Source organism: Perca flavescens, chromosome 4 (genome assembly GCF_004354835.1).
Source record: "Perca flavescens isolate YP-PL-M2 chromosome 4, PFLA_1.0, whole genome shotgun sequence".
In the NCBI taxonomy this organism is placed as follows: Eukaryota; Metazoa; Chordata; class Actinopteri; order Perciformes; family Percidae; genus Perca; species Perca flavescens.
The window spans coordinates 26,665,197-26,681,739 of NC_041334.1; the positions used below are offsets into that span (position 1 = coordinate 26,665,197).

Here is a 16,543-nt window from a genome sequence, read left to right on the forward strand (position 1 = left end):
CGCAAGTATACACATGCATTGACACACACCTGACATGCCATATTATGTAGGTGATATGATCCCAAATGTAATTGTCAAATTACTTTTTATTTTGACTTTATGCTACACAATGACCTTAATTGCGAGGACAGTTTGTTATATGGCGATTGACTCTCTCTTATTTTATTTATATATATATATATATATATTTTTTTTTTTTTTTATTTCTATTTTATAAAAAAAGAAAAAGAAATAGCTGGATTTGGTTTTGTCAGCTAAGCAGGAAAACTGACGATGTAAGATTGAATACTGGAGAACATGACATCATCCTCCCTTACAGGCAACGTGTGTGTGTGTGTGTGTGTGTGTGTGTGTATGTGTGTGTATAAATATCAATACCCCCTCATAAAAATAACACACTTGAACTCACAACAAATGCAGAAATGGCACAGTACCAAACAGAGGGGGCCCATATGTCACTTTGTTTTGGAAAATGTTCGCCTTTTGCCTGACACATAACTAAAGTCTAGATTTGAATTGACTTTAAACATTTGAAAGATCCATCATGGAGCCTAATGTGGTGTTGTTGTGTGACGTCTTATCTTCAGATCTTGCTGAAATTGTCTGTTTTCTGTGAGATTACAGCTGGAAGTTCCTGTTTTCCCCGTAATAATTTAACTTGTTTGGATAATTTTTGCCGAGCAGGTGTCGACATGTGTTTAAGCTGTTATCCTGAAAAAGCAAGTGAATGAGATGCGATGAGGGAGAGGAAAAAAGCAGGGAAAGAGAATAGAGGTCGGTAGCTAATTACTATTCAGACGAAGTGCCTGTGGGGTAGAAGGAGAGAGCAGTCTCGCTGCAATTCAAATAATCTGAGACTAGCGAGTGTGAGAGTGTACAGGGCTGGGAGAAGGCACAGCTTTGATGTTTCTCTCTGCACATTGTGGAAATATCAAACATACGCTCCGAGGAGAATGAGACTTTTTCACCAATGCATTTGTCAAACCGAGACGAAAGAAGAGAACAGTGGCAAGTTCGTGCAAAGCCGGACTGTTGCACTTGTCACTGAAACGGTTTGATTGTGACCTCCACCATCAGACAGACATGACTGGGTCACTATGAGAAAATGAGTTAAATGAGGCTCTCATCACCTCAGCGGAGCTGTGCTTTGCCTCTTAAGCAGATCTCCTTGAATGTTTATTTGACTGTAAATTGTTAGCAGACAGGAACAGATTCTCGTCTGAAATAAGTTACTGCAAAAGAATAAGATTTATTTGAAAAGCACTTTTCATACACTAGATACAGCTCGGGCTTCTCAAAGTGCCCTGAATAAAAGTAAACAGATATTATAAAGGCTTTTTTAAGTTTGCTCATATTCCAGTTGCCAGTTTTGCCACATTTTCATTTCCTGTCTGATATTATGCAGCTCTGTTCACCTGTAGTTCACTGATTGGATGCACCCCTTTAAAGAGTTTTAACTCTTCAGTTCCCACTGCTGGAACCTGCTTGGATCTGATGATGCGACCATAAAAAACAGATGGATTTCAAATCATCCAGATGGAAGAGTGATTACATTGAGATTCATTTAATGCCACGTCAGCCCCTCCCCCATCACAGACTCCATAAACCTCCTCTCTCTCTCTCTCTCTCTCTCTCTCTCTCTCTCTCTCTCTCTCTCTCCCTCTCTCCCTCTCCCCTCTCTCCCTGTGTCTCTTTCTGCAGAGAAACTGCCTGTTCACATGAACTAAAAATAATTCATGTGACTGAGCGTGGCCAACTGTACCGTTCATGCATTACTTATGGAAGTGTTTGCCTTTTCTCCCTTTTTTCCTCAGAAGAAAAGTCCCCGAGTAGATATTGTGTTGAAGTGGGCTCTCAGGCGATGTCCTCTAAACCCAAGCACTCTCATTTTTGTCAGCTCGTCTGTGCAATTTGCTGACATATTGCTGGGTGCTAAAGAACTGTTATGGATGTAAAGATGTTATAATTAAACCTTAGATGAGCAATCAGTGTTTGAATGTAGTTTGATCTGTGTTGCGTCTTCCGTGGAGTTGTATCGAGATGATACGATCATATGTTATTTTACTATTTCTGTTGTCCACAAGTAAAGATTCCAAGCAAATTGTGTTAAAAACTACCACAATTAGTTTTTTGTTTTTAAAGGTTTTTGTTTGACTTGTGTGAAGACTATTTGTTGGTATATATTTGCCATATGGTGATATGTGTACATGCTTATAATAAAGGATCAAGGATCAATTAAGGCAACTGACCATCAATCCTATTAATAACAATAAAAATGTTCTCAGATCTGGGAACACAACATTTCTATAAAACAGAGTTACGACAGGGTAAGAAACACAAGTGGAAGGACAGTCATGCAGGTTTTAAAGAAAGTCCATGGTTAGCGCAACTTATTTCAAAGACCAAAAAAGGTGACTAAAAATGACTACCCAACTGTCTGTTATAAACATCCATCACAGTTTACAGACTGAATTACTGGTTAAAAGTTGCCATATATTGTACAATGAGATATTATTACAGACATAGTGTGCATGTTCAGATTTGTTTTTTATCTCCATATAAAGTGGTTTAGATAAGATTGAAAGTCCATTCTTGACCTGAAACAGCAGTTGACACAACAATCTTGTTACATGGTCCATTTGGTAGCTCTTCTGTAGCTTTCAATCATAGCACATTATCTTCCTCTGTAGATAGAGTTTGCCCAGTTGTTGTGGAATTGTAGATAGATCAAATTTAAAAGTTCATTCTTGTCTAAACTGTAAACTCTTTACAAATTGTCTTGATTGTAGGACGGCTCATGTTTTCTGGCCAAAACTACAACAATTAGACCGAAGTCGTAGTAAAGCAGAACTATCCTTTTCATATTGTTATATTTTTATTAATATTATGATGGATAAACCTATATCGCCCAGCTCCCGGGGCTGTGCTGTATGCAGTTGTTCACCTGTGTCAGTGTGCCAAGAAAATCCTCATCTAATCTCTATTGTCCTCTGTGGTGTAACTGGGAAAAGGCGACACCAGTGGAATACAGCTTTAAGCTTTCATCACTGTGTGTCTAAGCAGCATCATTTTTTAATCAGGGATTAACTGTCAGAGCTCCAGGAGATGATACAACTGCAAAAGAGTCACAGCTGGTCACAAAATGGGATCACCTGTCAGACTGGCCAATATCTCACTGAGTGGAAAGAACCCAGGGTTACTACACAAACAGTGGCAGGCTTTTATTAGTTTTCTATTTTGACTTTTTTTAATACAGGACTTTTCCACTTATACATACTTTAAGTTACTGTGTTATCGGGCCATTCTTAATGATGAAGAGTGGACCGGGCAGCCATTGGTGGATATACTGAATGAAGTGCAGGCTCTCCAGATGGATTTTTAGTCTGAAAATCTGACAGCTTTGCCCACAGAGGAATTTGGCAAAGTAACTGCATCGCTTTAGGGCCAGCGGAGAAGCTCAGTTGGCCTCCTGGTGAGGTGGAGGAAGATGCAGATGGGCTGTCGGCAGGGGGGACAGGAGGGACATTTTTCTCTTCTACCACTTATGAGTGGAGATTCCTCCTCTTCGGTCCTCTGGATGCACCGTCACTCACCTTTGTCAGTTCCTCCTCTGTGCTCTTGTCCTTTTCCCGTTTTCTCTGTGTGTCTCACACCTTTCCTATCCTCAGCTTTCATGCCTCTCTGTTTTCTCTCTGCGTCTCTGAATCATCCCATGTCTTGCCCACGCTTCCATACTTTTCCAAATTTAGTCCTGCCTTGTTTTTCCCCCTTTCGTGGCGTACTCGAGGCTGGAACCGAGCCACAGCTGTTATGCCGTCAGCTATCTCTGGAGATTACTGCAACAACTGTGTGCATCCATCTGTGTTTCCACCTTCTCGTTTACAACATTTTGTTTTACCTGTCTCTCCCTTCTCTGTTGCTCTATCACCATTGTTGTGTTTGAAGATGTGGTGATAGATCACATTGAGACACATCAGAGAACATAGATCAGTCAGAAATGTATTAGATGGGTCTTTTTTACTCTTAAAAATCACACATTTGATCAAGAATGTAGAATATCTGTTATGTAACACAATAGAAAAAAGATGCTGAATGTTAGTGCTGTTGACAATAAATGAACTGATGTTTATTCTAATCCTTTAAAATATAACTTGATTCGCCTTATCATGTCCTGTCTGTAAGTGAAGTCAGTTCTGTGATCTTTTACAGGTGACATTACACAAAAGGGCTATGAGAAGAAAAGGACCAAACTCCTGGCTCCATACATCATCCAAACTCCAGGTAAAAACCCATTACCTCTTATTTTTTTCATGGGCAAGATTAGCTGTGTTTCCCCTCTCTTTTATCTTCTTCTGTGGTTATGCACAGAAGAAAAGCCATGCTTTAACTTATTAGAGAAATGTGACAGTAGTGTGACTCTGATTTAATTTTATTTCAGTATCTTTTTGACATGATGACTCAGTTACACAAAACCAATGCATTGCTTACTGTCAATTAAATTGTCTTGCAAATTTTTTTTTTTTAAATCGTTGCATTGCAAAATAATTGTGGAAAATATGATGTAGATTTCAGTAAATGTTATGTAAATTGATGTTTCTAAATGACACAGATTTTATACATTAAGACCTTACCGTGCTCACTGCTGCCCCCCTTGTGGTACCATAGTACTGTGACTACAGTATACACACCTGCTACATCATCTTTATTGCCATTTCAAAAAATATTAAAGTAAATCACTCCTTGGTCCCTGATAAAAATATGGGAAAGATAATAAAAAGAAATTATAAACAAAACTACAATAGTAATAATAAAAATAAAATGGTAGAAAGAAAAATACCTGCAGCACAGCCTAAATTTGTCAGGAAAGCGAGGCTCAGACCCAAAATGCAGAGTAGAGGATTTATTTAACAAAAGACTTACAAATGAAGGTGTACTGAGGCAGGCAGGCAGTCGAAACCAAGACAAACCAAAATCAAAAACCAGAAGACGTGAAAAAGGGAAAAACAACCAGGAAGACGCACCACTACACAAGGTAACACGGGTAAAACGAGGGACAGGTAACATGAGGACTGAAGAACAGGTGGAACACATCAGCACGGGGCAGACAATCACAAGGGCGGGAAAGTAAAACTAGGAAACTAAGCATGAAACATACAATTCAAAACACAGATAACAGAAGACATGAGACAGTAAACCAGGAAACAGAGAAACATTAAACACAATAAAGCAGGAAAAACTACAACCAAAACCACAACCATGAGAAAATTACAATCAAAAGTTAATCTAATTCCATAATAATAAAAGCATTATCCACTTCTCTATATACAATATCAGATATCCTGTAAAAGCTAAGTACATTACTATTTTCCAAAAAATTGCAGAAAGTATGCAATATTTTTTAAAATACCTCCCTTTTAGCAACTGGGGAATTCCACAGCCTTCTTTTTTTGCTGTGAACAGGCTATCACCTGACAGAAATGGTTGATCCCGTTAGGGAAGTGAGAAATTACATTGTCGGAGAAGCAAGATTCTCATATGTTAATAATACAATTAATTAATACATGCTTGTTGTGTTTATTTGACAGTGGAGCCGCCCCGTCAGAATGACGTTCAGCCTCCCGCTCCCAGTTCCTCCTCCAGCCACGGCCCTCCCCCCTCCAGCTCGTCCCGTTATCGAGAACGTCGCTCCCGCAGAACACATCGCAGTGGAGGAACCAGAGATGACCGCTACAGATCAGGTTTGAACTCCCAACATCAAAAAACTACATCCAGCTTTCCTTTTTCCCCAAATAACCCTCTGATGAACTGAGTACATATGGTTTCCTCTGATAACCGATAACAAGCTTCACTTGTTGAGCCAACCTGGTTTTAAACTCAGACACTGTGCTGTTTCAAAGGGACCAATTAAAGAAAAAGTGTGTGTGTGTGTGTGTGTGAGAGAGAGAGAGAGAGAGAGAGAGAGAGAGAGAGAGAGAGAGAGAGAGAGAGAGAGAGAGAGAGAGAGAGAGAGATGGCAGTGCAGTGGCAGCTGGGAAGCCCCTCAATAAGGTCCCCCAGTCTGTGATGTCAGAGTGATGTCACTGCCCGGCTATGTGGGAGGAGGCTGTGAGGAGAACAGAGGGGACACAGATCTCGAGGGGAAAACCTGACACTGACGAGGATAAGGGAAAACAGAGCAATAGAGTAGAGCTGAACGAGCACTGGGAAAGTGAGGAGGATGTTAGTGTGTCTGTTAGCTGAGGTTCAGACTGTATAAGCACCCTCCCTACAGGCTGGCTAATACTCTGCTTTCTCTCTTCCTGCTTGCCTTTAAAAAAACAATCTTGACGCTCATGTTAAAACACCCTCACACTCCAGCATGCTTTATACGAGGTTGACAAATCTGAAGTCTGGTAGGCTGGAGTTTGGTTGATGCAGATAGGGTTAGGGCTGAAAAATAAATAAAAATAAAGGGAAAATTGAGATTGGTGCACTATATCAAGTCTGAAAGTAGTGCAGCATTGTCTTGGGCTTTAAAAGTGCGGCATAGAAGTCAAGTGTTGTCAGGCTGACGGGTTGAAAGAGAAGACCTAGAGGAGAAGATCATAGACCAAGGATGAGATGGATGATGAGCCTTTTGCCATATCCAAGCCATCCATGTTAAATGTGCTCTCATACAGCACCATTTCAACTAGGCTGCTTTCACGTGAAGTGTCTGAAATCCCTCCCTTACTCACTTATTTACTACTCCCGATACATTCAATAGTTTACTCTGTAGTGAGCAGTAAGTTAAGATTTCAGACACATATGAATAATAATCAGTTTGCTATACACACATTACTTCCAAGTGTAGTAAATTGACTGATTAACTAACTAACTAACTAACTAATTAATGCAGCTCTACCTCCTGAACCACAGCCGGCCGCTTGTGTGTTGCGTACCTGTATTTTTCCCTTTTTTTAAAAGTTGATGGTTTTCATTACAGTATATATATATTTTTAATCACAAAGTAGTTTACATGTCATTAACGCTAAATTTGTTTACTTTTTGAGGGCACTTTTTAAACACTTTGAAAAAAAAAAGGTTTACTCTCAGTTTATTAGGTAGAGGGAGAGGTATTTCATTTATTTAGCCTACCCTAATGGATATACATGGGGTGGACAAAATAATAGAAACACCTGTCAGTATAACAGCAACACAGTTCAGCAGCACCACAAGCTACATCCTCCAAAATGATCACGAAGTTGAATCAACACCTTCCCTCGAGCCGAGAAAAACGATTTCAAAAGCTGTGACGTCACAGTGAATCCATGGCTGAAAAATGGAACGTTTTAAAAGAGACCCAGCATAAACGCATAATAGGAAGACATGACAAAACACTGCATCAATGAGAAACTAAAGAAAGTAAAGCGTAGAGCTATTCTCTGGGCTGCAGAGAACCCTTAATTTAATTACTTCTCATCGGGATTCCTGCAGTTATTAAACAAACTGTCAGTACAGCGTTCACCAAAATACAATATCGACTGGTTTGAGGCTGCTGCCTCTATAGTTGCACATGTTTGAATGATTCCACTAATTCAAATGTGTAATGGTAAACCAAAGAGGTACGTATAAAAGATAATACCAGATTAAGGCCTTCAGCTGCCTATATATCTCAGTGTCGGAGCTTATGTAAAACACACCCCACCGTGCTTATCACCACAGAGACAGCACTCATCCTCCCAGACATGTGTAAGGAGTCAGCCTCTCCTGACGCCCCTGTGTGAGGGTGGACGATGGCACATTATGAAGATGATTTAGTCCCAAGCAATCAGATCAGATCAGATGTTTAGCAGAATGCCAGTTATGTAATTATGCCCCCCCCCCACTGCTCCTGTGGGATGAGCTGTGCTTGATGATTTGTTTAAACGTGTTGAATGGAAATTGTGTCCCCTGAGCTAACAGACGTGATTTGTCAGTGAGTGGGCTTTTGTTGCACGTTTTGTTACGTAGTCTGAATGTGTGCCTGTTCACGTGGTCAGGTTTTTAATGTGCCTGTGGGTGTCATCAAGTGAAAGTATCTCTGCATTTATTACTGTGTGTAGGCAAGTGTGTGGGCTAATATACAGCATTGCTCTCTCTCTCTCCCCCCGCCGTGGTTTCTTGTTTCAGTGGGAAAACACAATCACCCTCCTAAGATTCTCTCCTGATATTTTAATGAGCTGTTTCTTCGTCAGCAAAGCCTCACTGAAACAAACCAGACGCAGTGGTTACAACACATTTTATCTTCATGATCATTTACAACAAAGTGATGATTCCCTTCAAGTCTTCCCAGCTTGAATGTATCTGTGAATCATGAATATCTATGAATCAGATATGAATGTATCTGATTTTTCCTTCTCTCACAACCGTTCAAATTCATCTCGCCACCGGTTCTGTGGCGAGATAAATCAGATCAGAATTCAAATAGTTCACATGACTGCATTAACTATTATTTCGGCTGTTGTTGGCACCAGGAATGCAGGATTATTTACCTACCTTTAGACTTGATGAACCAGGGTCTGAACCGTGGTTTCTGTCCCTATCTTATTTTGGAGCAGAGGCTTTTGGGTTGGCACATCCCCGTGGTTGGGACCAACTGATCTAGAGGACTCACAGCACAATTAAAATATAAATATAAATAAAAAACACTATTCAAGCAGCAGTTAGGGAAATTATTCTTTTTTTAAAGTCACTTAAGCCAGTATACAAAGAAAGAAGAAGTTTTGTAAGGAAAACAGAGTGGGACTATGTGTTGCAGGCAAACTGTCTCTTGATGAGTCCGTTTTAAAAGCTGTTTTCATTGATTCCTTCATTGTTTCTTTGCTTTGAATCAAATCCAAATTTGCCATTCCTAACTCAACATGTGTATTGTTTTCTGTGTATGCAGATATCCATAGTGAGGCAGTACAAGCTGCCTTGGCCAAACATAAGGAGGAGAAGATGGCACTGCCCATGCCTACCAAACGACGCTCCACTTATGTCCAGTCTCCTGTGGTAACCCGCACACCACCAGGTAGGACAGGATCAAGTCCTAGTATTTCATAACAATTAGTTGACCTTTAGCCAAGAGGATACAATGCTGGATATTTATACTTTGTGCTCTCTCTTTCACTCAGACTCCTCATCAGGTTCTGAAGATGAGACATCTGTGCGCAGGCAGTCATCGGTGGTTCCTCCTCCACCTATGGTCAATCCCAACCTGCAGAGCCCGGACTCCTGGATCAACAGCACTGTTCAGGGCTCCTCCACCTCCTCCTCGGCCTCGTCCACCTTGTCCCATGGAGAGGCGAGGCCGCAGCCTCAGAACCAGCCTAAGCCCCAGCCTCAGCCCCAGTACAAGCCGCAGTACCAACCTCTGTATCAGCCTCCCTACCAACCGCAGCACCAGCCTCAGTCCTCAGCACACACTGCAGCTGTGACGGACATGCTGGCTCACAGTCGCATTGGTGAGACACTCCGCTAATTTATAACTTATAATATATTCATGGACACCACTACCGTTATTAGTATATGTTGATAACACATGGAGCCGCTGTTCCACTGAAAGGATTTAGATCAAAAAGAACATTATCTTAACATTTTTACTGAGTTTAGATTTACCCTAGTGTATGTTAGATACTGGTCTCTATTACGCTCAAACAGTAATAAGAAAGCAAGCTGAAATTTTAGGATGCCTTCGTTCAGACTGTCCTCCCCACTTCACCTGCAGCCCCCTCAGAGAACAGCACCCCACCTCCAGATGTGACAGCTGTGGCCCCTCCATCCAGAGGTCCACGGGTCGACCTGACCTCCAATCCTGTGGTCCGAGGAATGAGCCGCGGGCAGAGCCGCTCAAGCATGATGGAGACTGCGGACGGTAACGACTACACCACATACATTTTTTTTTTTATTTGCGGTAGCTCGTGTCTGACTTCACTCACAGATCTCTTCTTTCTTCGAAATAAGTGTTGACTTCCAACCACGACGTATCATTAATCAGACTTTACTGCTCTCTTTTCTTCTTGATCTTTCTTTACCCTGTCACGTGTTTATTTGACTGGCTGACAGGAAGAGGTAATATCCAGAGTAAGGAAATCCCTCAGTGTATAATGTCCGTAGCCTTCTGTGTTTGCTGTCGTACCCTTACTCTCCCTCCTGTTTTTAATGTATCATTATAATATAATAAAAGCCACAAAAGCAACATCCACGCACAGAATGAATCCTCACGTGTGATCCCAGACAAAACAACCTTTACCCCAGTTCTCACTGTTTTCCTTGTGTTGCCACCTACTTACGTATGCTGCTTTTCATTTCCAAGAAACATGAAAAGATGTTATTATCAATTTAATCTTACCTAAAGAATACGGTCTAATGTGTTGTGGGATGAAGAGCAGCAGACTATGAGATGGTAACAAGTTTAGACATGTAGTGTTTTGTCACTAGATGTTAAAGCCACTGCGTGTGTGTGACTGTGTGTTTGAACTGCCCCTGCCCCTCTCCACCTTCTCCCCCTTCATCGACCTTATAGGAGTTCCTGTGAACAGCAGAGTGTCCACTAAGATCCAGCAGCTGCTCAACACCCTGAAGAGGCCCAAAAGGCCCCCGCTTAGCGAGTTCTTCACTGACGACGCAGAGGAGATCGTAGAAGGTACGCGACTTCTTGAAACAATTGGCTCTTTACATTTTCTACTTAAGTGGCTATGAAGGTTTCTTTTTTTTCCAAATTGTACTTCATCATATACAGTATTACAATCTCAGTTTGAGTGACTTGTGCAGACTTTACACATTTATCTATATTTAACAAATACATATTGGGTAACACTGATAATCCACCATGTATTAAATGTTTATAAATTGTAACTAATGGCGTCATTAGTGGTTAAAGAGGAAGCCAATTGAAAGGCTGAATCAGTGAAACTGATGTACAGTATAGGCCAGCCACTGATGTGTGGACTGCATTTTATCCGGGTGGCCTCCATAATCAATCTTATTCATCTGTAACATACCCAAAAGCGTTTTCTATTGTCTCTCTCACAGTGCCCCAGCCGGACCCCAACGTACCCAAGCCGGAGGGCCGTCAGATCATCCCGGTGAAAGGGGAGCCTTTGGGAGTGGTCAGTAACTGGCCCCCAGCCCTGCAGGCAGCATTGGCTCGTTGGGGGGCCACTCAGGGAAAGAGCCCCGCCCTCACTGCTCTTGACATCACAGGCAAACCGCTCTGTACGCTGACTTATGGTGAGACACAACACTGTTAATATACTAATGTACTATGCTATGTTGAGAGCTATTTCTAATGAGTTCCTGTTAAGAGTTCAAAGGTTCATTTTCGATAACAGAGACATATGTGAGATTTCTTTTGGCAGACCCCTACCCCCCTTACTAACATCCTCCCCGCTCCACCTTCTGTCTGTTAGGGAAGCTATGGAGTCGCAGTGTAAAGCTGGCATACACCCTCCTGAACAAGCTGGGCACCAAGAACGAGCAAATCCTCAAACCTGGCGACAAGGTGACAGAGCTGACACACAATACACACAACAAACGTATAACAAAGGTAGTGACAAACAGATTTAGCACAGAGGACACAACGTTTTGCAGCAATAGGTGGTGAATTAAAAGTTTAATGTCTTGGTAGGTGGCGCTGGTGTATCCCAACAGTGACCCTGGTATGTTCTGGGTGGCCTTCTACGGCTGCCTCCTAGCTGAAGTTATACCTGTACCTATTGAAGTACCACTGTCTCGCAAAGTAAGAAAAACATCAAAAATGTCCTTTTTGTGAGTACAGAATTAATTTTCTTTCTGTTCAACTATGAATGTTTAATTGTGTGTGTGTGTGTGTGTGTGTGTGTGTGTGTGTGTGTGTGTGTGTGTGTGTGTGTGTGTGTGTGTGTGTGTGTGTGTGTGTGTGTGTGCGCGCATGGTGATTTTAGGATGTAGGTATCAGCCAGGTGGGGTTTCTGCTCGGTAGCTGTGGTGTTGGTCTGGCTCTGACCAGTGAGATCTGTCTGAAGGGTTTACCCAAAACACCCACTGGGGAAATACTGCAGTTTAAAGGTTAATACACATTTAGACTCTTTCTGAGATTATTGAAGTTTTGTTAAATAATTAGATATTATCTCAGGTCACCTTCAGAGTGTTTGGGATACAATGTACTCTGTGTTTAATTAATGAAGAAGTCACAATGAATTTCAAGCATCAATGTTCTTAAAATTCTTGTGTAACGTTTGGAAATGAATGCCTTTTTTATATTCTGAAGTATAATGTAAGTGATTTTACTTCACTTTACTGATGCCTTTCTCTGATAGGCTGGCCTCGACTAAAGTGGGTGGTGACAGATTCAAAATACCTGACCAAGCCTTCCAAAGACTGGCAGCCACACATCCCCACTGCCAACACTGACCCTGCATATATAGAGGTAACAGAGCTGCTTACTGGTGTGTCAGCTGATTGCATTAACCACTTACTGCTTTTGTACTTTATTGTATAATTAGCTGTCTTTTGGATCACAGTTGGAACATTAACACCTAGTCTCGCTTTGCCAGACCTTCCTCCACAGCCCTGCGGAGGAGGGTCTGGCTAGTCCACACAGCATTCCGGGTTGGGAGAAAAACATGCTCTGGTTTATTGGCATTTCTTTAAACTAATCACAATCGTCATGGGCGGCGCTAAGCTCCAGGAAAAACCACGGTGCTGCTACAAAATAGCCTCGGGAAGGAACTTGTTTTGATGGAACATATGTACATTCAAATGTTGGTTTAGGGGTGCCTGGCTAGCTCACCTGGTAGAGCGGACGCCCGTATAAAGAGGCTTAGTCCTCGACGCCGTGGCCACGGGTTCAACTCCAACCTTCGGCCCTTTGCTGCATGTCATTCCCCCTCTCTCTCCCATTTCAAGTCTAACTTGTCCTGTGCCTGGGCCTAAACTGCCTAAAAAATAATCTTAACAGAGAACTCGATTTACACTGCAGAGATCTGAGGAGCAGTTAACCATAGTCCTCATAAATCGACCAGATAAAATAAAATTCCAACGCAAACTAATCGGAAGGTAACGGACATCCGGCTGAAAAGAGAGAAACCTGGCGGAATTTCCGACAGCAACGGAGCAATCCCGGAAGTGGAACATCGTGGATATAGACTAATAAACACCTGACCTGCATGCTTACTGATAAAGGTATTTTAAAAAGAAAAGCGTGTCGCGGTTGGCACAAGTATTCACATGTTCCTCTCGTCTTTCCTATGTAGTACAAGGCGAGTAAAGACGGCACAGTGGTGGGTGTGGCTGTGTCTAAAGTAGCCATGTTGACCCACTGCCAAGCACTGACCCAGGCCTGCAACTACTGTGAGGGTGAGTGAAGCCGCGGCATGTCATCAGCATTCATCATCTGAAGGTTTCTTCATCAACACAGTTGTTAGGAGTCTGAAGTCTCTTGTGTATCTCTTCAATTTAAGGGGAAACTTTAGTGAATGTCCTGGACTTTAAAAAGGATATAGGCCTGTGGCATGGAGTTCTCACGGTAAGTGTGTGTGGACCTTTTATTATATTTTTACATTTTCTGTAATTTAAGAACATTTTGTAGAATGTACCAATGTGGGGGTTTCTTCATGATGGGAAAAAAATCAGGTATAATACTGTATTAACTGCTTAATCAGGTTTTGTTTGTTTCCAGGCTGTGATGAACAGGATACACACTATCAGTGTTCCCTATGCAGTAATGAAGGCGTGTCCTCTCTCCTGGGTACAGAGGGTCCACAACCACAAAGGTAACAGTTGTCTCTCAGCTTGAGTAATGACAAATAAAAGTATGATATAATAAATGTGTAACATGTCACTCTTTTTCTCGTGCAGCTCGTATAGCTTTGGTGAAGTGCCGTGATTTACACTGGGCCATGATGGCTCATCGGGACCAGAGAGACACCAGTTTGGCTTCATTACGTATGCTGATTGTTGCTGATGGTGCTAACCCCTGTGAGTACTTCGTGCCCCCCAGCCTTGTAAAACTAGGTATTTTTAAACGTCACAAATTAGATGTAATATGTTGAATCCCCTATCTCTTGGTCAAGGGTCGGTGTCTTCCTGTGATGCCTTCCTGAACGTGTTTCAGTCCCATGGGCTGAAACCTGAGGTCATCTGTCCCTGTGCCACCTCCCCTGAGGCTATGACAGTAGCTATACGCAGGTATGTCACTGACCCATATTTCCTTTTTGTGTTGGATTGTTTTAGCATTGTATAAGAGGAAAAAGACAAACACAAAAGAAGATTGAAATACCTTCCCTACCTACCTCCCATTTCTTCCCTCTTTCCACCTGTACGACCTCCATTTCAATCCAAGGGCCAGGAAAGGACATTATAATTTATAAAAGGCAAAGATAAAACATGACACACTTCTTCACTCAAGGTTGATTTTAGTTTTTACTGGCCTAACAGGGTGAAGACATAGTCAGTTGTATGTGGTGGAGAACAGGGTGGGTGGGCAGATGGCTAACTGTAAGAACAGATGGAATGGATGGAGATGCTCATGTTTGATCAAACTCTCCCCTGTGTAGACCGGGAGTACCAGGCACACCCCTCCCTGCCCGCGCTATTCTTTCCATGGGCGGCCTGAGTCACGGTGTCATCAGGGTCAACACAGAGGACAAAAACTCTGCCCTGACTGTACAAGATGTGGGGCATGTCATGCCTGGAGGTGAGAATAGAAGGAAAGATAAATTAGTCGAAAGGAAAGCATGAAAAACAAATGACAGATAGGTGCTTTTGGAAGAGCTATAGTATGTCAGAAATGTGAGCCCAATAAATTTTGTGTTGCAGCCAACGCTCAAATCTTGAACACACCAACAAGAAAATGCTCTCCACTGCATTAACACATAACAATGAGATAACTTTCTCAAAAAAAAAAAAGTTAAATGTTCCCTGGGATGGATTACTTACAGTCTCTCAAGTAAACATCAGATGTTTTGAGTTTGATTTTTTTTTTCTTCATACTGGCATGGACGTAAACCATGTGCTACATATCAGGAATAATTATGGTATGCTTTGTAAAATATTCAAAATTAACATAAAGTTAACAAGATTTACATGATGGTGATGATGTTTTTTATTACTGTTTTAATACACTGTGTTTATTACTGTGTGTAATGCAAACCATTTCATGAAATACACAAAACAAAAAGAAAATGGGCCTCCCTATCTACCTCTTTAAAGTTACACAGCTCAGACAACATATTTTTTAAATGTGCAACTAAAGATCTTTGTCTTCTAGGAAAAGCAAGAAGTCAATGTAAACTTTATCATCCAGAAGGAAAAAGTAATTTGGTCAAAAGAAAAACTGGGGTGGAATGTCATTGATGTAAGTCTTAAGTTGTCTGAATGTTGCCTTTGTGTGTATCCAGCTCTGATGTGCATTGTTAAGCCAGACGGGCCTCCTCAGTTGTGTAAAACAGATGAGATAGGTGAGATAATAATCAACTCTCGTGCTGGAGGCAACATGTACTACGGCCTGCCTGGAGTCACCAAAAACACCTTTGAGGTATGAAAGTAGAATTACACCACAACCCGCCTGTGCTGATACAGTCAGACAATTAATTAGTTATATTTTATATTTTCGCCCGTTCTGTGTGGTTGTGTTTAGGTAATACCGGTAAACGCTAATGGAGTTCCCATTGGAGAGATTCCATTTGTGCGGTCAGGACTCCTGGGGTTCGTTGGCCCAGTAAGTAGGACCGTTTCATTACAGTACAACATCTGTGGTAACTTGAGCCATCCTGGAAACCATCTTTGAAGGGGTCTGTACTATATACAGTATAATGACTCTGCTGTGTGTCCTCCCGCTCCGTGCAGGGCAGTCTGATCTTTGTGGTGGGGAAGATCGAAGGTCTGCTGATGGTGAGCGGGCGGAGACACAACGCTGACGACCTGGTGGCAACCGCTCTTGCCGTGGAGCCAGTCAAGACCGTGTACCGTGGGAGGTGAGGAGACCACTTCTTCACAATTCTTCTTCATACAAAGTGTGTGTGGAAAGATGCTGAGCACTTCTGTTTGTAAAGTGTGAAGTGAATCCTAATTTATCACTACTGACATCTGGTGGTACAAAAGAAGCACAGCAGGCCCAAAACAGGACTTCCATACCCTCTGAATAATAATCTTTAGTGTGTGTGTGTGTGTGTGTGTGTGTGTGTGTGTGTGTGTGTGTGTGTGTGTGTGTGTGTGTGTGTGTGTGTGTGTGTGTGTGTGTGTGTGTGTGTGTGTGTGTGTGTGTGTGTGTGTGTGTGTGTGTGTGTGTGTGTGTGTGTGTGTGTGTGTGTGTGTGTGTGTGTCAGGATCGCTGTGTTTTCAATCACAGTGTTTTATGATGAGAGGGTAGCGATTGTGGCAGAGCAGAGGCCAGACGCCAGCGAAGAGGACAGCTTCCAGTGGATGAGCCGAGTGCTTCAGGTAAATCACCTCATCATCTATTTGTATTATGATATGTATTGTGAAGCAGCTTTTTGCACAAGTAACGGGAAATAATATACAGATATAAACATGAAAAAGGGCGACGTTTTCAATCACAGTAAATCACTTATTAGTGATA

At 41.9% G+C, this 16,543-nt stretch overlaps 1 protein-coding gene across 1 annotated transcript in view; it reads left to right on the top strand.

Annotated features, from left to right (window-relative positions):
* dip2bb (disco-interacting protein 2 homolog Bb) overlaps positions 1-16,543 on the top strand; it is a 40,869-nt gene that overhangs the window by 11,808 nt on the left and 12,518 nt on the right. The window contains exons 2-22 of the mRNA XM_028576409.1: positions 4,210-4,281; positions 5,586-5,738; positions 8,888-9,013; positions 9,117-9,446; positions 9,710-9,856; positions 10,508-10,627; positions 11,017-11,214; positions 11,394-11,485; positions 11,612-11,722; positions 11,907-12,030; positions 12,282-12,391; positions 13,218-13,320; positions 13,425-13,489; positions 13,643-13,736; positions 13,822-13,941; positions 14,037-14,151; positions 14,520-14,659; positions 15,363-15,499; positions 15,602-15,682; positions 15,811-15,938; positions 16,290-16,404. Coding sequence (XP_028432210.1) covers positions 4,210-4,281; positions 5,586-5,738; positions 8,888-9,013; positions 9,117-9,446; positions 9,710-9,856; positions 10,508-10,627; positions 11,017-11,214; positions 11,394-11,485; positions 11,612-11,722; positions 11,907-12,030; positions 12,282-12,391; positions 13,218-13,320; positions 13,425-13,489; positions 13,643-13,736; positions 13,822-13,941; positions 14,037-14,151; positions 14,520-14,659; positions 15,363-15,499; positions 15,602-15,682; positions 15,811-15,938; positions 16,290-16,404 — 2,681 coding nt within the window. The remainder of the gene's footprint in view (positions 1-4,209; positions 4,282-5,585; positions 5,739-8,887; positions 9,014-9,116; positions 9,447-9,709; positions 9,857-10,507; positions 10,628-11,016; positions 11,215-11,393; positions 11,486-11,611; positions 11,723-11,906; positions 12,031-12,281; positions 12,392-13,217; positions 13,321-13,424; positions 13,490-13,642; positions 13,737-13,821; positions 13,942-14,036; positions 14,152-14,519; positions 14,660-15,362; positions 15,500-15,601; positions 15,683-15,810; positions 15,939-16,289; positions 16,405-16,543) is intronic.